At 39.4% G+C, this 21,021-nt stretch overlaps 2 protein-coding genes across 7 annotated transcripts in view; both read left to right on the top strand.

Annotated features, from left to right (window-relative positions):
• Window positions 1-21,021, top strand: part of CITED2 (Cbp/p300 interacting transactivator with Glu/Asp rich carboxy-terminal domain 2) — a 1,046,546-nt gene that overhangs the window by 499,323 nt on the left and 526,202 nt on the right. The gene's annotated exons all lie outside the window — the stretch shown is intronic.
• REPS1 (RALBP1 associated Eps domain containing 1) overlaps window positions 1-21,021 on the top strand; it is a 108,958-nt gene that overhangs the window by 76,622 nt on the left and 11,315 nt on the right. For 2 of the 6 annotated variants that reach the window (XM_049788005.1, XM_049788002.1), the window contains exons 10-17: window positions 690-770; window positions 7,866-7,953; window positions 8,972-9,073; window positions 11,721-11,793; window positions 13,042-13,160; window positions 14,643-14,707; window positions 17,978-18,163; window positions 19,347-19,442. In XM_049788005.1, the coding sequence (XP_049643962.1) occupies window positions 690-770; window positions 7,866-7,953; window positions 8,972-9,073; window positions 11,721-11,793; window positions 13,042-13,160; window positions 14,643-14,707; window positions 17,978-18,163; window positions 19,347-19,442 (810 nt within the window). The remainder of the gene's footprint in view (window positions 1-689; window positions 771-7,865; window positions 7,954-8,971; window positions 9,074-11,720; window positions 11,794-13,041; window positions 13,161-14,642; window positions 14,708-17,977; window positions 18,164-19,346; window positions 19,443-21,021) is intronic. The other 4 variants (XM_049788004.1, XM_049788003.1, XM_049788007.1 and 1 more) reach the window with 4 other exon arrangements.

Genomic DNA, 21,021 nt, shown 5'->3' with positions numbered 1-21,021 from the left:
TGCATACAGAGTACATGCATGTGCATAGTAAAAGCTTCTTTTCAGGGGTCGCACTGGCAAGTCATACTGATTTGCTTTGTTTTGTTTTTGTTTCTGGGCCACACCTGCCAGTGCTCAGGGGTTACCCTTGACTCTGTGTTCAGAAATCACTCCTGGCAGGCTCAGGAGATCAAATAGGATGCCAGGGATTGAACCTGGGTCGGCCGCATGCAAGGCAAAGGCTCTACCCACTGTGCTATCACTCCATCCCCTGACTTAATTTGTTTTTTACCAAATATTTTGATGCTCAAGTTGAGCATTGACCTTTGAGTTTTAAAGGGATTTGAAATTAATCTTTCTTTAATGAATGAACCCTGTGATACTTTAGTTTTGTTGCCATTTAGGTACTCAGATTCAATCTGTACCTTGTGTTTTGATTTTTAGTTTTGTAAGACTTTGAATCTCTTGTGTAAAAAGAGATTGAAGTATAAATCATTCCTATGCATTTGGTTGTAAGCTACTCACCTTCCATTGCAAGATGATCCCATAGAGATAAGATGCTCACAGCAAGCTGGAAATGACAGAATTTTGTCAGGTCTCTGAAACACAACTTGCAGTGCAACCTCTGAATTACTTCGCTAAATCTTCTCTAGTGATCTTCTCCTCCATCTTTCTCATCATGCTGACTTGTCTCTCCTCTGTCTGTTCAGCAGTGGGAGACATTTAGTGAACGCTCTTCAAGCTCACAAACTCTGACCCAATTTGATTCTAACATTGCACCAGCTGATCCTGTAAGTCAATCACTTAGCTTGCTTGTTTGAAATTAATTTTATTAACACAAATTTCCATTCATTATGGTTTTTAGCTGATGTGCATGATTTAGTGGAGTGCTTAGACGGAAACTGGCAGGCTTTTCAACTTTTGTGTGCTTAATGGTGGAAAGAACTTAAAAAACATTCTTTGTATTTTCTAGTTATTTTGGTGAGAGAAAACTGTTTTGAAACTGGGTACGTTGTGTCTAAAAAAAGCATTTAGTGACAGTTGATTTAGTTAACCTTGTTTGCCTTCGCTAATAAGTGTACTTTTTTTTAAGCATATGCTACTTATTTGATGTATCAACACTCAGTAAATGCTATTTTGTATGCTTAAGCATGATGTAGTATATGTACGTAAATATGCAATGTCACTTTATTTTAACAGTCCAGATGGTCTGGCTTTGACTTAATTATAATTAGTATGTGGAGTTCTGTTTAAGAGAATCCAGTTCAGCCAAACAATGCAGGGTTGTTGGTTGCAGATCCCCGTTGTGCAAAAGAGCCTCTGTCTGTCTTACTGTGGTTCACTGTGTTGCTTCAAAAATGCTACAAAGTTCATACCTCGATTTTAAAAACAAATTCTCATACAACTAATTTCAGATATGCCTCACCTGTTCCTCAGATTATTTGAAACATCAAAACACTAGCTATTAATCATTCTTACTGTTCACACCCACTTTTTTATTTCTTTTAAAAAGAAGGACATGCTAATCAGCACCATTCCAAAGTTAATTAGCTAGGAAGGAAAAAATAAAGGTAGGAAATTTAGTTTTTATGATGACAATATATGGAGAAAATGGTTTCATTATTATTTTTGCATGGGTTTGATCAGATCATTTATTAATCAGATGTAAAAAATATTGTTACTTAATGTGGATTTGTGAGGGGTTACTAATATGTCTTCACCAATTTAAATTGATGGATCTTTAATATGTTTTATAACTTTAAATCTATGACATGAAGATGTTGTTACAATGAATTCAATCATATAGTATATGGAATACCTTTTTTTTAAGTCACCACAAATATCAAAGCTATTCATGATTGAATTTCAGGCATGTAATGTTTCAAAACCAGTTATCTCACCAGTGTCCACTGAAATGTCACTTCTTTTGATAGAGAGAGAGAAAGTGTATATGTGTGTGAGTGTGTGAGTGTGTGTGAGAGAGAGAGCGAGAGAGAGAGAGGGAGAGAGCGAGCGAGAGAGAGACAGAGAGACAGAGACAGAGACAGAGACAGAGACCTGGCAGTATTCAGGGCCTATTTCTGGTAGTGCTCAGGAGACCATATTGGATGCTAGAGATTGATCAAGGTCAGCTGTTTCCAAGTCCAGCACCCTACCTGCTTGTACTATCTCTCTGGCTCCTGTTTATATACTCCAGCCCAAGGTTTTTTATTTTTACGTATTATTCAATGTCCCAGTTACTATATAAGTAATCTTTGTTTTCTGATTTTTCAAAAGTACAAATACTTTATTGAAAATGAAGGAAAGGTTTTTAAAAGCACTTAAAATTTTCCTTTTTGTGGGAAGTGAGTGGGGCACTTTAGGCTACAACTAGCAGTGCTGGGGTGGGGTGGGGTGGGGGAGTTTCCTCTTTCATTGCAGGGGTCGATATATATATATTTTTTTTACAGGAATTGAGTCCAAGCTTCCAGCATAGAGCACATACTCGGCATGCATGCTATCTCTCTGACCCCTTATTTCTCTATATAATTCTTAGCATCTTATTTAGAGAGTCAGATTCATTTTCACCTAAAGTAACTAATAAAAGTAATTTTTTTGGAAATCAAAATTTGATAAGTAAAAAAAAAATTAACTTTAAGAGAGTAAAAACATATAGTAAAAACAAAAAGTCCTAACTTTTTGTCTGATTAGAGAAGAATATCACATACAAAAACAACTGAAAAATAAATTTAAATTAAAAAAATTTGAAAACTAGAACTGAGAGGCAAAATTGATTTATGCTGGGGGAATAGAGATAAATGTTTCTCTAAAACAGTGTTGTCCTTGTAATTCCTTGGAAACTATGAATTTGAGCTCTACTGTATCAAATATGAGACTCATCACTTTCTTTTGTAATTTTATGTGGTAGAGGTTTTTAGAAAGTAAAAATAATTCATTGACATCTTAAACTTGAAATCAGATCTCTAACCTCTTAAGTTTGGCAGAATTGGCAGTCTTGTGTATAATTTGACACCTAAAAATCATTCTTTTAATTTATACCATTACATTTAAATAAAATTTTTGTTCCCCAGCTGGTAATCTTAGTTTAGTCTTTGAATTGTTCCAAATGAAGCTTGAGTTTCATTTCCTAGTTACTGACACACTGTACCTGTGTGCAGAACACAACCAGGCCTGGTTCCATCTGAGCCTTTGCTCACATGGAGGATTAGGAAATGTGTGCAAACTAGAAAAGAAACATGGGGAGAAAGGGAGTTCATATTGAACTACAGTTCAAACATGAATTGAACATGCCTTACAGTCTTAGAAATATTTCTGTAGCGCTAAATAAAATCTGACATTTGCTCAGTAAAATGAAAGTCTATGAAAAGGTTTCAACCTTTGTAGTTATGGAGACAGCTACCACACATTACAGTGATTTCACATGCACACGGAGATGGTTGATTATTAGGTTCCCAGATTTGTGAAGAAACTGAGTTTCCAATTATCTCATTTCCAGAAACTTGGTTGCTTTGTTGAACTACTTACCAGTTAATAGTCCTAGCAGAATCTGTTTCTGCTAGAAAATTGTAGACTTCCATGAAGTATAATGCCCTAGTCATCATTCTGAATTTTGCCTGGTATGGAAAGTATTGAAAGGGACCAAAATTGAACCTCCTTTCTAGGGCCTCTGATATTTTCTAGGAATATAAAGATGTCAAAATCCAGTCTTAGTAGATCAAATTTAATTATTATAAATTAATTTATAAATTAATGATTACAATATAACTAATTGTAATCATTATATAACCATGGAAAAATTAAGCAGAGAACTGTAGACTAATTCAGCTCAGTTTATTTGGGCAAGACTTCATAAGGCTTAGTTATATATAGGGTCTTAAGTGAACTATGTATTGGCAAAGTGGGCATTCCACTCTAATCAGAGAGAATATCATAAGCCCTATCAATTCAGAATGAGAGTAACATGTATAGGAGGCATGATAGTGGTGAAAGGATGTAGTTGAAACCAGACTAGGACGATCTTTGTAAAAGAATCTAAACTTGATATCATCTGTAGTCTGAGCATAAAAACTTGATCTCATCTGTAGGAGAAGCTGACGTAAGTACCATGATAAGACGTGTAGGATGAGGTAATAAGGAAATGTCACATTCGAAACACTATGAAACATTAACAGGATCAAGAGAAAGTTGAGGACTTCTGAACCAAAACTGACACTGAATAAAACTAGACAAGGTTAGATTCAGACAGGATAATAGAATATAAGGCATGTAGAAAACGCGGAAATAATAGCAAAAAATACAGAATGCTACATTGCATAAATCAGGTACCTAAATACATGATACAGATAGGCCTTTAGTGCTTAGGAATGGATTTTCAAAAGACTTTAGGGGATTTGAATAGTTAGAAGAAAGTGACCAAAGAACACTTTTGGAGGCTTTTGTGGCTTCTGTTTGAATATTGAAAACTTTAATGTCTAAGCTATGTTCCTGTACATCGCAGTCACACATGGAGCTTCTGTACTAGTTTGAGAGCAGACCTGGTCATCTAATATAAAACTCATCAAGGAATTGCCTTAATCTGCCAGCTGCAGAATCCACTATATCAAAGCTGTTATAGAATAGTAGCCAGTAGTCTTATGGCAGGATAATGCTATAGAAAATTCATTTGTGGGGGCTGGTGAGATAGTACACAAAGGTTAAGGTACTTGCCTTACATGCAGCCAATTTCAGGTTGATCCCCAGTTCCTGATGATCCCAGCACTGCCAGGAACAAACCTCAACATTTAATTAGGAGAAGCTCCCAAGCATCGTCAGTTATGGCCCAAGAAAAGACATAGAGACAATATACTAGATAAATTAAAGCAACAAATTTTTGTCTTGTGTATTTTTTTCCTACTTTGTTTTGGATTTGAGTAAGAAGTTGTTTTGTGAGCTATCATTCTTTTCTCCTTTAGTCTTCCCTATTATGGTTAAATAGTGATCCTAAGTTAAGAATGGTAGTTATTCCTAGAGTCATTTTTTTTTTTTTTTTTTTGCTGTTTTATGGTTGTTTGTTTTTTGGTTTTTGGGTCACACCTGCAGCGCTCAGGGGTTACTCTTGGCTCCATGCTCAGAAATCGCTCCTGGCAAGCTTGGGGGACCATTTGGGATTCTGGGATTCTAACCACTATCCTACATGCAAGGCATGCCTTACTTCCATGCTATCTCTCCAGCCCCATGTTGGCTTTGTTTTTATTTTGGGTCATGTCTGGCAGTGTTCGAGGCTGTTCCCAGCTTGTTGCTCCTGGCCATTGAATTGGCCCTCCTTCATGCAAGTGGGCCAACACTTGGAGCTAACTCTCCCCAAGCCACATTTTTAACAGGTAAACACTATCTAAAAAGTATTATGAATATTTTTCTGAGATTGGCTCTTTCTAATGTGAGAAATCTACCTTCCAGTGTTATAGGGAAAATAATAGCTCAGGTTGATTGGAAAATACATGATTATGTCAAGAATCCCACTGGTATGGCAAGAGAAAAAGACTTTGTCAGAATAATTGCTATCAGGAATTTATTTGTTATAAATTGAATTGAGAGATTTTGAAAGTAAGCTGAGGAAACCTGTCAAGTAAGAGACAGTATAATAGGAGTTAACTTTTTATTGTTGTTTTTGTTTTGGGCTGTGGCCAGGAGTAAGCCCCAGAACACCTAGTAGATCTCAGGAGATCATTTATGGTGCCAAGGATCAAACCCATGTTGACTATGTGTAAGGCGAGCACCTTAACTGTTGTACCATAGCTCCAGTCCTGTTAGGAGTCAGCTTTTTATAGCAGCAGCTTGGCATTATTCAATTCTGTTGCCTAAACAGTGTCACCCAAAGAGTCTTGCCCTTCATGCTGAATTATAAACTTAACACAGTAGTAGATTGTCCAGATTTAAGGATCTCGAGTTTACACAGCAGTACATGTGCAATGAAAACTGACTCCTCAGAGGAGCTGAGCTGTGCCCCATAGGTTTTCTGCTTGGTCTGTTGCTCTGATGGCCAAATACTAAATATGATCAAGAGTCTCACTTATTGCCCAGGCCAAGCTTACCTGTGTACATACCAGGTGCACCATTTCTACCTTCCCTTTCTCATAGGTTAGCAGACTATCTGTCTTCATCTCTTTTTTCTTTGCTCTCTTTATTCCTTTTTTTTTTTTTTTTTTTTTGGTTTTTGGTTTTTGGGCCACACCAGGTGACGCTCAAGGGTTACTCCTGGCTATACACTCAGAAATCGCTCCTACCTGGGTGACAGTATGGGACCTTTGGGAATCGAACTGCGGTCCATCCTAGGTCAGCTGCGTGCAAGGCAAATGCCCTACCGCTGTGCCACCACTTCAGCCCTGCTCTCTCTATTCTTTTCAAATATTTTCTACCAGTTTTTTCACTCCTCTAAGTATCCACTGCTGATGTTTAGAAATATCAGGTATATTGCAGCTAATTGAAAAAGTTCCAATTATTACAATATTAGGAATAGGAATCTTACTTATCTGTCTTTTAAAAATGAATTCCAGGGGCCGTAGATAGAGTACTAAGGTTAAGGCACTTGTCGTGCTAACCCTTGTCTGCTCCCCAGCACCATATATATATGGTCCCTGTGACACCTCTGGAGCCACTCCTGAGCACAGAGCCAGGAGTTAGCCCTGCTGAACACTGCCTGACAGTAGTTGTTCCTACCCTACCCCACCCCCCGAAAGTTTGTACTCCAAGATGATTCTAAGAACTAATATGCACACTATGCCTGTTGAAGGTTCAGGTTCAACCCCAAGCACTGTGTGAAAACCCCCGCAATCCCATCGCACAACACACACAAACAACAACAACTATAGAACTAATATGTAGAAAATATATAAAGTATGTATTGCATCTGTGTATCTCATCATTTTATTTTATTTTTTAATCTTTTTAATTTTTTGGGCCACACCCAGTGGCACTCAGCTTTAAGCTCAGAAATCACTTCTGGCTAGGAACCATTTAGGATGCCAGGGATTGAACCCGCATCTGTCCTGGGTTAGCTGCATGCAAGGCAAATGCTTTACCACTGTGCTACCATTCCAGTCCTTAACTTTGTTTTAAATGTGAATGATAAAATGCCAGAGAGAGACATAGTATAGGAATCACACTGTGTATCTCCATGCAGCTAACCCTGGGTGGATCTCTGGTACTTCACGGCACCTAAAATATCACCAGAGACAGCCCTGGAGGGCCCCTCCCAAGCACCACCAGGGTGACCGTGGTAATCCTCAGCACACTGTATCCTTTAGCCCTTACATCACAGCTTCCAGCCTGCTTGGCTGACAGTCCCCAGCATGGAGCCTGGATCTCTGAGCACTGCTTGTGAGGTGGCCTCTGGGCACACTTCCCCCAGGTAGTGGCACTATCTTGAACTGAGTGAAAATTGAGTTCTTTTCATCTTTGGATTCTCATGCAATAGTTGTTTAACCTCAAAGATTCCAGTTTGTATAACTTCATCTTGCTTTATCAACTTTGTCCTTGGTATATTGTCTTGAACTGTATTTTCTGCAGATCACTTTCCCTTCACGTCAAACAAAAGTTAAAGTGCATTGTTTTTCCTCCCAGTACCTGGGGATGGAACCCAAGGCCTCACACATACAAGTCATATATTCTGTTGCTGAGCCACATCCCTAGCCCCTAAAATGTACTTTTGGTATAAAAAAAAGTCCTATTACTAGAGAAATTGAGTGACTTCATATTTTAGCCTAATTATAGACATTTGTGTTAAAATTATAATTTTGATGCTTGCCTTAGTATGGGAAAGAACGTCTACTCACCAGATTTAAAAACTGTTAATTTTGACCATGTCTTGGCATTTTCAATGCAAATGTTGTATTTCCTATCACCCCTAGGATACTGCTATTGTGCATCCAGTCCCTATTCGCATGACTCCAAGCAAAATCCACATGCAGGAAATGGAGCTTAAAAGAACTGGCAATGGTAAGGAAGCTCTTGCTGGATTTTAATTTCATATTTTATTTTAGCTTCATATTGAATTAGATAACACACTTCTGTCAGAGTTCAGATTTCACTCATAATTTTATTTTTTAACATAGTACTTTCTGCAGTATACATGTATGTATATATATTTTTTAATTTGTATTTTTTTAAAAAAAAGAAAGGTCCAATTTAAACTAGAACTTTTAAAAAGATGAGCACATGGACATTGTGACTTCTAGTACCTCTGGGTTTTTATGATTAATGTTGTGAATTTGAATTGTCTTCAAATTTTAACTAAGATGTGTGTGCTAAGTTACATATTGAGTGATCCAGGAATTAACCCAAGTAGTAGCGAACATTGCTAGTATTTGTAGGGCCTAGAGTTCAGTAGCTGGTGCTGAATAACCACTGCAAGTGGCCCTAGATGGTTTGAACACTGCTTGGCATCTCACACCAGTAAAAACAAACCAAGAAAATATTTTTTACTCTGGAGTTATTTGTTTTTCCTTGAATTCAAAGTTTCTTCTCTTTTCAGATTATATGTTTCAGTTAAGGTTTATAAAAGATAGATTTATTTGTTGTACAGTGACACCAACAGGGGCTGCAGGAGGTAGCTCAAAGGGACTGCGTTGCGTCCTTTTATGCCTTACTCCATCCTGGCACCACTATCTCCCGTCCTCAACAAGGGCTCCTCCTGAGTACCACAAAGTGGGTAGACACCAGGACTTCAAAAAATTATTTATTTTATAATCATTTGTGTGTGCAATTAAGTAATTGCAGTGTAATGAAAAAATTAACCAAGTGTGTATAGTCGTACACATTGGTCCTTTGTTATAAAGTTTCTTCTTTGTTTAAATTGTGTATAAACAAGCTTACATTTGTTATCACTGAAAATATTTTATGTTATGTTTGGTGAATTTATCTATTTCTTTGAATATCTAAATGTAATTTTATACTCTGTAGATATGAAATTTTCAGTTACTTTTTGCAATTTTTTTCTTGTTCATTTTTCTACTAGATCATACTAATCCCACTAGTCCATTACTTGTGAAAACTTCTGACCTTTCAGAAGAAAATAAGATAAATTCATCAGTAAAATTTACATCTGGAAATACTGTAGGTAAGTGAAAGATAATATTGCACATTCCGTTTGAAATTTATTGGATATAGGTTTAGAACCTGAATGATTTAAAGTAATCCAACTAATGTAATATTTACAAAGAGAGAATAAGTAGCTCTTTGAACCACCCTGCTCTCTGTCAAGTCAGAGATAAGTGGCCCACTTACCTGGCTGCTTTGGAGCCGACATTCCTCTGCTTAGCCAGTTTCAATTTGTTGGCTCTTTCCCGGCTCTCCATTTTCTCTTGTTCTCACAAGAAAGTCTGTTTATATCCATTCATGACAGAAGTGTTAATTAAAGCTAGTGCCAGGCTCTGTTCTAGACGCTAGGGGCTAAATAGTACTTAAAATAGAAGGGGAAATTTTTTTTGTCTTCTGGAGCCTACACTTTGAAAGGGAGATAAAAGAAAGAAGGGAAAAGGCATTTGTATCCTATGAGGCAGCAGTTATCACTTTGGATAAAAATAAAACTGGGAAAGGAGAGAGGGTATGATGTTTTAAGTAAGGTAGTAAAAGAAGACCTTGCCAAAGGGTGACGTTTGAGTTAAAATTGCCAAAAGGTGACATTTGAGTTAAAACTTGGAGACAAGGGCTTTCACTGTGTGAATTAGGATCTGAAAGAAGGACATTTAAGACACAGTGAGCAGTCTGTGAAGCCCTGATTTTTAGGGGGCCAAGAAGCCTCCTTGGAAATAAACCATTTGAAACAACTCGTGAGCAGAGAGTGGAGGGTGGGACATTGCATTTGTGTGCAGAATGGTAACAAGTGTAAAGCCTTGGGAGTAAAAATGAAGAGTTCCTTGAGAACTTTTAATAGAGGTGAGATCAAATCTGGCCTTCATTTTGAACAGACTTACCTTAGTGCTATCAATTCATAGGTCAGAATATGAATAACATTGAAACAGAATCTAAGAAATGCTTATAGTAATCAAAGCAAGAGAGTGGAGACTTGGCAATAGATGGTAGCAGTTAATGCTAAGAACTGTTAGATTCTTGCAATATTTGCAGAGGAAAGACTACAGAATTTGCTTTACTGTTGATACAAGACACAGAGAAATAACTCAGCAGCTGAGGGCATGCTTTAGCTGCAGGAGGCCTGAATTTGAGCCTTGGCACAACATGGTCCTCTGAGCACCACCAGGAGCAAATACCCCGCTCCTCTTCCGCACAGAGGAGGAAGTAGGCCGGAGCACTGCTGAGTATGACTCCACACTCCTAAAAATGAAGATAGGAGAGAGGGATCTTAGCTTGTGACCATAGGATTGATATGAGTTCGTTTTGGAGTAGAAAAGGAACTCCACTGTGCTTGCCTTTCAAGCCTGAGTCCTCCCTGGAGCAGGGATCTCACTTGTTTGTCTCTGTCTTTTCTTGGCCCCTGATCTCTTTGAACAATCTCTCTCATCTCCTCCCCCTCTCCCTGTCTTTCTTTATCTCTCTCCCTCCATTTCTTCCTCTCCATCCTCAAACCCTCATGTCTTTCAAAATAAATTTCAGTAAAAACTATCTTTTCTTCACAAAAATAAATTAATTAAAATTTCTCTTTTGCATCGCAGTCATTTGTTTACTTCTGGGATTTTTTTTTTTTTTTTTTGCTCCCTTGTAAGTCGTTAAGAAAATTTAAAATGATTATTTCCTCAAGAGAAAATTGGAAACCTCTGGCTAAGTTTATATGTTTTATTATTTTCTTAAACATATTTTATTTCAGGTTTTAATTTGTTTTTGATCCCACCACCACCCCTTGATGCTATTGTGATGTCAGGTGGGGGTTGGGACCGCATCACCTGCAGTATGCCTTCTTCTAGTTGTAGTGTGCTCACTTGCTCATGGTGCCGTGTTTTACCTGGAGGCACACAGTTACAGGGTTATGATTCCATTCACTCGGGGTGCTAGATTGTTTCCCAGGAGTCCCAGCTCATTCTCTCTCTCTGGTGCTAATATTCACCTGGATGCCCTGTGGTGCTCAGGGATCACAAACAGTTTTTACCTGCTTAGATGTGTGGCATTAAGAGATTTGAATGTGAGGCCGGGAAGGTGGCGCTAGAGCTAAGGTGTCTGCCTTACAAGCGCTAGCCAAGGAACGGACCGCGGTTCGATCCCCCGGCGTCCCATATGGTCCCCCCAAGCCAGGGGCGATTTCTGAGCACATAGCCAGGAGTAACCCCTGAGCGTCAAACGGGTGTGGCCCAAAAACCAAAAAAAAAAAAAAAAAAGAGATTTGAATGTGTACCAGAAATTCAAAGCTGTCAGACTAAACCCCTGTACTTCTTCTTCATCCTGGCTGCAAGTTAATTTTGAAATTTATTTTAATTTCAAGTATTTCATATTTAGTATTCAAAAGTAATTCACACTTAATGTAGAGATATTATAGAAATTAAACTGTTCATAATCTCATTCATAAACAAGAAGCCATGATTAATACTGTCAACTTTAATTCTATTTCTGTGCATTGTGCATAAAATGAAATTGTAGTTGCTTTATGCAGTTTTGTAACTACTCTTGTGTAACTTGTTTCAGATATTTATAAACATTTCTTGAGTGTACTCTGTTAATCTGTGAATATCTGATTTGAACTATTATACTTGTTTGGGGCAGATAGAGTAAAGTGAAAAAAATGATCATCATTAAATAGGATATTTTCCATTTATCAGCAGATGGTTACAGTAGTTCAGACTCTTTCACTTCGGACCCAGAACAGATGGGAAACAATGTAGCTCGTCAGAGGTCAGTATTTCCACCAATTAAAAAAATGTATTAAAACACCTCATTCCATTTTAATATTTAAAATTATAACCAAGTGCAAATTATTTTTCTCATTCATGAGATATTTTATTCTCTGAAGACTTTATACATATGTAATAGGAAAATAAAGGAGCCCATATTATCTTCATGATAACTATGGAGGATTTTAAATGCTGATGACTTCCTGGCAGTAGCAGCTAAATATAATCCTTTTTTTCTACTAGTAAACAGTAAACTATTAAAGTAATAGTGTGCGGATTTCCTTTTATGCTTTATGGCAAGCATCAAAAAAAAAATCCCTTTATTTCAAAATGCCATTTTGAAGCACAACCAGTGTTGGGCTGTATCACACTCTTGCTGTTGCCTTGGAGGCACAGAGGTGTGCAACAGGGAAAGGTGAGGCCTTAGTTTGCCAGCATCCACTCATGGGGTGTGGGCAGGGCTGGGGGCTCTTTCTCCTGGCACTGATGCCCATGGTACGTAGCCCTGGTCACACACTAAGCTGTAGCACAGACTGCAACAGAACCAAAAGACTGCTGTTTTTTAGTCTGTGAGACATTTTTCAGAATCTATCTAGAAGATTTTGGTGGCAAGTAAGTACATCTGCAGGGCGAATCAAGCGCAAGCAGTCTCCTCATTTCTCAAATGGGATGGCCTGGGATCACCCAGGAACAGCCACCTCAGGAGTTGAACCCAGTCCTACCTCAACTAACTAGGCTCCAGGATTGAAGTTAGTTGAAAGCTAACCATATCTGAAAATAGAGATGTTCTTTTTATGAAAATAGTTTTCAGATTAGTACTATATTTATAGGAAAATACTAGGTTTGGAGTCCACCTTGAATTCAGCTTAATAAGTAACTTCAACTTCTTGAGGCTTTATTAAATGTTGTCATTCTACTTTCTTTTTTTTTTTGGGAGGGGGGTGCGCTGGAAGAAAAAGGAATTTATTTGTGGTGACCAAGATTTAGGTAGCTCTGGAAACTCAGCCTTGAGCAAAGGGTTCACATCATTGTTCTAGAAGATTCTACTACAGTAATAATAAGCAAGCATTCTTGTACAAGCTAATCACTTTATTTAATGCACAGCATAGATAGTGCTATCTTTATTATGTTTGTGTAACTACTGAAGAAAATAATTTTTCAGTAAGATTTGCTGCCTAACCAATGCTTTGAATGCTGGAAAGAACTCTTATCAGTAGTATAACCCATTGTAATAGGGTCAATTTTGCAGGTCTCATTCGGGAACATCACCTGATACCACTGCTCCGCCGCCTCCCCCTCCCAGGCCACAGCCCTCCCACTCCCGGTCCTCGTCATTAGATTTGAATCGGACCTTTACTGTCACCACAGGTAAGGTGAGAGAACTGGAATAGAAACCCACATTTTCGAGTCAAGTCAAGACATGTGGCGCTCATTTTCTCTTACTATTTATTCTCTCTAACCCCCCTTTTTGATACCTAAAGATAAACATTGTATTAAAAGAATTACAATTCAGGTGAGAGGGATTTTCTTGAAAAATTTCTAAAGCATGTTTAGATACAAATGACCAAAATGGGGCTTGAGAGATGCTCCTGTAATGTTAAAGAAAAAATGTGGAAGTATTCGAGGGACTGCTAATATGTCTTAAATTAACTGATGCAAAAGAAAAGAGTTGTGATTTACCCAGAGGTCTTCATTTTTGTAGAACTGGTTCTTATGTTCTTATGTAATTAGTAAGTTTAGGTGAGAGGATGCAGGTGTCTTGTTGACATTATGAATCTGGAATAATGAAAAAAATGGATTGTAGTAAAGCAGCCCTTAGGATGGGCTTGGATGGCGATGGATGGTGATGAAGGGACCTTTCTCTGCCATCCCAGGCCACGTGGCTCTGCAACCCCCTTCAGCCAGCAGGTAGGCTTCCAGAGAGATAACATCTTTAATTGGCCCTGGCCCACGTGTGTGGCCTAAATCATAACTTTAAGCACATGCCATTCTTAGCTTGCCCTACATCTTAACTTCTTTTAGCCATCTTTCCTCTCACCTCCTTGCTGGCAAATTCCTTCATCCAGGTAAATGCAAATTCCTCCCCTGTGGCCCTGAGGCCACACCTTTATAATCTCCCCAAGATCCCTCCCATTCCTGGGAGGGTCTTGCAGGTAATGATACAGGTAATATCCGCCCAAGACACCTCCCAGGAAAGGGTGGGTCTTGCAGGTAATTCCCCGTAAATCCTGGATGGAGTCACAATGGATTATAATTCACAGGCTATTGCTTGGGTGATTTGTGATTTGAGAGTCCTTTATGTAGAAATGAAGTATTAAGTGGAAAAGAGAAAATTTGGAAATCTTCATATTTAATAGAGGGAAGTGAGAAATGCGGAGAAAAGCCAAGAATGGTGTCAAGTATCATGAAAAAAGGGAGGACCCTGGCCTGTTGCCTACCTCGTGCAACAAAACCAGAGAAATGAGATCTGAGAAAAGCCCTACATTCTGGCATTAAGTCACATCTAGCTAGCTTTACAGGGTAATGATGTGTGCCGTCTAGTAATTATCAAAAAAAAATTTTTTTGGGGGGGGGTCACACCCGGCAGTGCTCAGGGGTTACTCCTGGCTGTCTGCTCAGAAATAGCTCCTGGCAAGCACGGGGGACCATATGGGACACCGGGATTTGAACCAACCACCTTTGGTCCTGGATCGGCTGCTTGCAAGGCAAACGCCGCTGTGCTATCTCTCCGGGCCCAATTATCAAAAATTCTTACAAGTCCTGTCCCTCGATCACCTTTATTTAGCTAGCTCATTCTTCTAGCAAAGTAACGATTCATTTTCTTAACCCAAGACTTCTGCTTTCCTGCAGGACAGCAACAGGCTGGAGTAGTTGCCCACCCTCCTGCAGTGCCTCCAAGACCACAGCCCACACAGGTAATCAGCCCTGCAAGGACCGTCTCCAGCATCAGCTTGCTTGTTGTATTCTGTTTGAAAATTCTTTGGAAAATCAAAAATTACCTGATTGTCTTTTCTTTACATTTCTTTTTGTTTCTTTCTGCCCCCCTAGGCCCCCCCCCACACACACACACATCCCTTCTGTTTTGATGTTTAACTTATTTCTGTCTCTGGGCTCAGGGATCATACTCCTCTAAAGATGCAGGGACCAGATGGAGTGACAGGTCAGCTCATCCACCCACTCTCTTCCCTCTTTAGAACCCTGATTGCTACTTTTAATGAGCAGTTTACTCAGGGATGTGAAAGATTATTTTGGAACGTAATTACAGTAATGACTTCTTGGGGCTGGGGTTGTTTTGTATATTTTGCTAAAGCAGTTGAAAGTGATAAAGTCTTGTGTGAGGAGGACATAGGAAAATAGAAAGGTCAGGGAAACTAGACATGTCCATTTATGTCCCATCTCCCAACTTCAGCCTCCGCAGAGTTGTTGGATGAGTTGAACTTTTTATTCCAGGATACATTCCAAATTCAGCTGTCAGTTTTGTGCAATTGACTGAAACCTTTTGTCGGGAAAGAATTTGACTGATATTAGATTCTTAACAGTAAATGGGTATTTGCAGTGCTTTAAAATTTTAAATCATAAAATTGTTTTTTATTCAGGAAAGATAACAAAATGTGAATAGACCCAATATTTTTTGTCTCTAAGAGGCCAATAAAAATAGCCATGAAACTCAAATGAGTTGGTTTATGAGGGATTTGTTATCATGGGCAACAGTTACAATAGAACGAATGCTATAGTGGACATTCAGTATCACCCACTTAGTTTTGTTTTGTTTTGTTTTGTTTTGTTTTGTTTTGTTTGAGGCTTCTTCAAAAATGTTGTGGGCTCCTATGACCACATCCATGGATTAAACCCAGGCTATGTGCATGCCAGGCATGCATTCTTATCCTTTGAACTACCTCTCTGACCCCAAGTGTCACTTTTACAAAAAATGTCACTTCCACAACATCTTATGTTTTGGGGTCAGACAGCTAGTAGGGTGTTTGCCTTGTACTCGGCCGACCCAGGACAGACCGGGTTCAATTCCTGTCATCCCATATGGCCCCCCGAGCCTGCTGGGAGTGATTTCTGAGCACAGAGCTGGAGTAACTCCTAAGCACCACTGGGTGTGACCCGAACACCAGAAAACAGAAAAAGAAAATATCTTAAATCTGTACTATCAGTAACTGAAGAAAGGAGTTAATAATGACCATGCCTAGTACTATTTGGGGACCACCAGGGCCACACTGGATAGGGACTTCATGTGGGCTTGGGTTCAGACTTGGTCTCAAACATACTAGCCATGTGCTCTCCTCACTACTGAGCTGCTCAGCTCCCCAATCCAAAGAATAGTCATTTTCATGGCAAGTGGGGAAATAGCAGTATTCATAGTCTTATTTGCAGCTAGGCCAAGTACCAGGCAGTTATTCTTTGCTAGCTGTTTCTATTATATAGTTTTTACTATATAGGCTAATTGTCTTTTAGATTTTATGTAAGTTATTTAGTGATTTGATAAGTTGGAGCAGATGAGAAGAGAATCTGGGAAGAGTAAAAGTGTTTTCTGGAGGGGCAGGAGCGGTGGTGCAAGGCATAAGGCATCTGCCTTGCGCATGCTAGCCTAGGACAGACCGGGGTTTGATCCCCCAACATCCCATATGGTCCCCCAAGCCAGGAGCGATTTTTGAGCGCATAGCCAGGAGTAACCCCTGAGTGTCACTGAGTGTGGACCCCTCCCCCCCCCAAAAAAAAACAAAAAATAATAATGTTTTCTGGAAAAAAAATTTTTTTTGCCTGTAAAAAAAATAATGGTCATTTGGAGAAATAATACAGTAGGCAAGGAACTTGTTTTGCACATGACAAACCTGAGTTCAATACCCAGCACTGCATATGGTCCCCTGAGCCCTGCAGGTATGATCCGATCACAGAGCCAGGAGTAAGTCCTGAGCACCTCTAGGTATGGCTGAAAAAAGCCAGAAAAATTAATTTGGTGGTGGATTCATTTCTTCTCATTATACCATTTTGGCTTACTAAAGTATTCATAAGAATGTTATACTTTCATATAAATTTTATGTCATATAAATTTATATAACCTACTAGACAGTAAAATGAGGGAAGTAAGATTTAAACAGACTTGAAAGATAAAGTAGTATTTCTTAAGGAACAACATCCCAAATGGCATCCCCCAATGGCTGTGAGCTAAGCCTGCATATTCAGGGAAAAATGAATTCAAGTTTGGTACAACTTAGAGTGATAAAAAATGAAACTGAAGAGAGAGGCATGAGGCAGAGCATCCCATATAGCCTGTTAAGAATATTCTTATAGGAGATAGTTTTTTGGTCAGGTTTTGATTTGGAGATCACACCTGGCAGTGCTTCAGGCATGCTCCTGGCTCTGCACTCAGGGATTATTCTTAGCAGTGCTCAGGGAACCATATGTAGTACCAGGAACAAACCCAGGTTGGCCTCATGCAAGGTATATATGCCTTACCTACTAATCTACTAGCTCTCTGGCCCTGAAATGGAAACTTTCTTAAGGATCAGCAGGGCCAACTTCTGATGGTTTTTTTTTTTTTTTTCGGTGACATTCTATGCCCTAAAACTTCTCACACTTGTCTTGGGCATGGATCTTATTTGTTCATTCCTGTATCCATAGTGCTTGGCCAAAATTAAATTATGTCATTTTGGCCAAAAGTAGATAATGTAATCCAGCAATCTATATTATTTGGCATGAAATAAGATTTAAGTTTCTGGTGAGAGTGGAAGGGGAATAGTTGGGACTGTGATTGTCGTGAAATGTTAGATGTGTAAAGAACTATTGAGCAGGATCCTGGTTAAGAAAGAACAAAATGTGAGTGATTTGAGAAGGCTGAACCTTTCCTCTCTCAACGCAACTTTTTTGCATGAAGAATGTTGTTTAATTGTCTTTATCAGATGGGTTGTCATGTTAACTATTAGATTTTATGGCACTTATGCTTTTATTTGTTTGCTCATCTGTTTTGGCACTGCCCATTTTTGCAGGGCCTCTTTTGTGAGTGCAAGTCATTCACTAACCATGGAATGTTTTCTCCAGCCTTCACTTTGCTTATTAAAGCCAAGTGTTACTGGTATCTGCCTCTACCGCCTTGAATCCACAGTATTCAAGAAGCATCTTTATATGCTGTTCTGTAACACCGCTGCCCCCATAACCTTTTGTTCTCTCTCCTGTTTTAGGCACCAGGCCCTGTTGTCCATCGCCCTGTGGATGCTGACGGCCTGATGACTCACACTAGTACCTCACCTCAGCAGATACCTGAACAACCAAATTTTGCAGATTTCAGCCAGTTTGAAGTCTATGCTGCATCAAATGTAAATGAAGAACAAGATGATGAAGCTGATAAACATCCAGAGGCTTTGCCGGTTAGTTTTCCCATTCCTGCTCTGGATCTGTACCTGAATCTCGCTCATCAACTTAACCTGTAAACAGAAAAATTGCCTCAAAGAGAAAAAATAGAAGGGACCTTGGTGGGTAAAATACCTGCTGCTGGTTTCAAAGGATTTAGAGTCCTCATGTTCTTTTTGTCCTCAGACACCGATGGCTCTGCTGTAATGTTTAGGAACAGGCAGATGTGAAAGGCACATGCACCGCTGTCTGGGCTTAGCTAAAGCACACCTCCAGGGTTACATCTTACATCTAAGCTGCTTCTGCCTGTGAAATTTGACCACTGTTTCCCCAAATTAGGGACTATGGTTCTCATTGGCTACCTCAGTATGTTATGAGAGCAAGTCACTATAGTTAGCTGTGCTCGCTTTCAGGGACTGCCAACCTGTGAAAACAATATTAAAGAAGACTTTTTTTTTCTCACAGCAAGAACTTCAGGGATCCCTGACCTCAAAAGAAATCCCATTTGAGGACTGGAGAGATAGCATGGAGATAGGGCATTTGCCTTACATGCAGAAGGACGGTGGTTCGAATCCCGGCATCCCACATGGTCCCCCGAGCTTGCCGGGAGTGATTTCTGAGCTTAGAGCCAGGAGTAACCCCTGAGCGCTGCTGTGACCCAAAAGCCCCCCAAAAATACCCCAGTTGAGTCATAGCATTTTTAACCTTGCTTGCAGATCTAGAAATCTCTATTAGCCGGCAGAATTTAGGTTTAAGTTTTTTACAGAACTGTTCCATGGAAAATTATATGGTCCTTTAGATATGTGACTCTACCTGGCCCTTGCCTGTTAGGGGAATGGGCTGCCCCGTCAGGAAGGCCGGACTGGTTATAGGGAGAACATGCGCAGGCTGGTTTGTCCTAGTTTGTACCCATGGGAGGATGTACCCCTGCCCCTCCAACTACAGAACTTCCCGAAGTGCCACAACTGCTCTTCAGCACCCCTGTTACTACCCTCTCTGGGAGCTAATAGTCTCTCCATACTGTTCTTTCAAGACTAGAGGGGCATCATTTTACCAGGCTGTCTCAAATTTCTTGTCATTTTCATCTCATATTGTAAGATTTTGCTCTTAGTTTGTCATACCTTTATACATAACCTCATACAAGTTATATTACATATAGTTACTTGTTATAGTTAATAATGATAATTTCTTCTTTTCTAGGTTGAAAAGGCTTCTGATCCTGTGTGCTCTCTTCGAGTTACCAAAACAGACAGTAAAGTTGAAGAAAAGGCAATTGCTAGTGCTCCTGCTAATGCGGTATACAAAAGTTATTTTAAAATAATACCAGTTGTTTTGTATATATAAAAAATTACAAGATCATTTTTAACTTAATGAGATTTTAAAGAAAATAAAACATCTTAGAAAGTTAACAAGTTATCTCTCTTACAAGGTAGTAGAGGGATTAAACATTTTACCTTGTACATCGTCAGCACAACAAAGTATGTTCCCCTTGGGACTGCCAGGCGATGTCTGAGTAAGAGCCAAAGTAAACCCTGAATACTACTGGGTGTGGCTCAGAAACAAACTAAAACTTGCTGGGGACATTGTACTAGGAAATGTGCTGGTGAAGGGTGGTGTACGTTCTATGACTGGGACTCGACCATGAACAGTTTTGCAACTATGGTACGTAAATAATTATATTAAAAATACTAAAACTAGACAGCTAACTAGAAATCATTTAACTATGTTACTGCCTTTAGTATAGACTTATCTCAAAATAGGATCAATATTTATGCTGGAAGAATGTCATGACCATGTAAAATTTAAATACCTGGGACCTGCACAAATATTAGAGGATAGACTATCATCTCTTTTAGTGCATGTCCTAGGTATATGGTCACGATATTCTTCCAAACATATAAAGTAGACTTTGCTTTTATTTGGCTTGATTTTTGGAGCCAACCTACTGTGCTCAAGATCTCAAGGTGCTGGGGATGTACCCAGGACATGCAAAACATGTGCTATAGCCCATTGAACTACCTTTTCTGCCACCTCAAAGTAGGACTTTTTTTGGTGGGGTGGGGTGGTTGGGGTTACTCCTGGCTCTTCGCTCAGAAATCTCTCCTGGCAGCTCAGGGGACCATATGGGATGCTGGGATTTGAACCATCGTCCTTCTGCATGCAAGGCAGATGCCCTACCTCCATGCTATCTCTCCGGCCCCCAAAGTAGGACTTTTAATTTATCAAATTTCATTTCTTAAGTTGCAGCCTTGAATATAAGTAGAAAAATACCAAATCCCTTTTTGGTTTCATTAGTTTTGGTTATGTAATATATAAGTTGTGATATTATGCTCTGTGCTCTTTAGATGTTTTAGGGATAATTTTTTTACCAGTTTTTTTTAATTCAGTTATTAGAGCAATAATACAACAGATAGAGCATTTGCCTTGCACATGTTCAACCTGGGGTTCAATCACTGGCATCTCATATGGTCCCCCAAGCCCACTAGGAGTGAGTGGTCCCTGCCAGAGTACCAGAGGCTGAGGATACTTGAGACCTGGCACTGTCTGGCATCCCCTAATACTACAGCCTGAGTACTGAACCATTGGGCCAGCATAGCCCATTAAGTTTTGCTGGAAGTGACCCCAGGGCCCCCTCCATCTCCTCAAAATAGAATATATTTTTTATTTGGGGGCTGTCTGGAGAAAGATAAGCATGTGGTAGACCAGGGTTTGATCCATGGCACCACCAAAAGCAACCCACTTGGCTGGGTATGCTGGGAATTAAACTCGGATCTGTCTGTAGTTGTAGCTTGCAAGTCAAATACCCTACCACTATGCTGTCACTACCGTCCCAAACATAGTATTTTTTTTAATGTGAAATCCTGTATAGTAATGA

Source organism: Suncus etruscus, chromosome 15 (genome assembly GCF_024139225.1).
Source record: "Suncus etruscus isolate mSunEtr1 chromosome 15, mSunEtr1.pri.cur, whole genome shotgun sequence".
NCBI classification, from domain to species: Eukaryota; Metazoa; Chordata; class Mammalia; order Eulipotyphla; family Soricidae; genus Suncus; species Suncus etruscus.
Note: the sequence above shows the minus strand (reverse complement) of the source record. Positions and strands in the feature narration are given on the sequence as shown.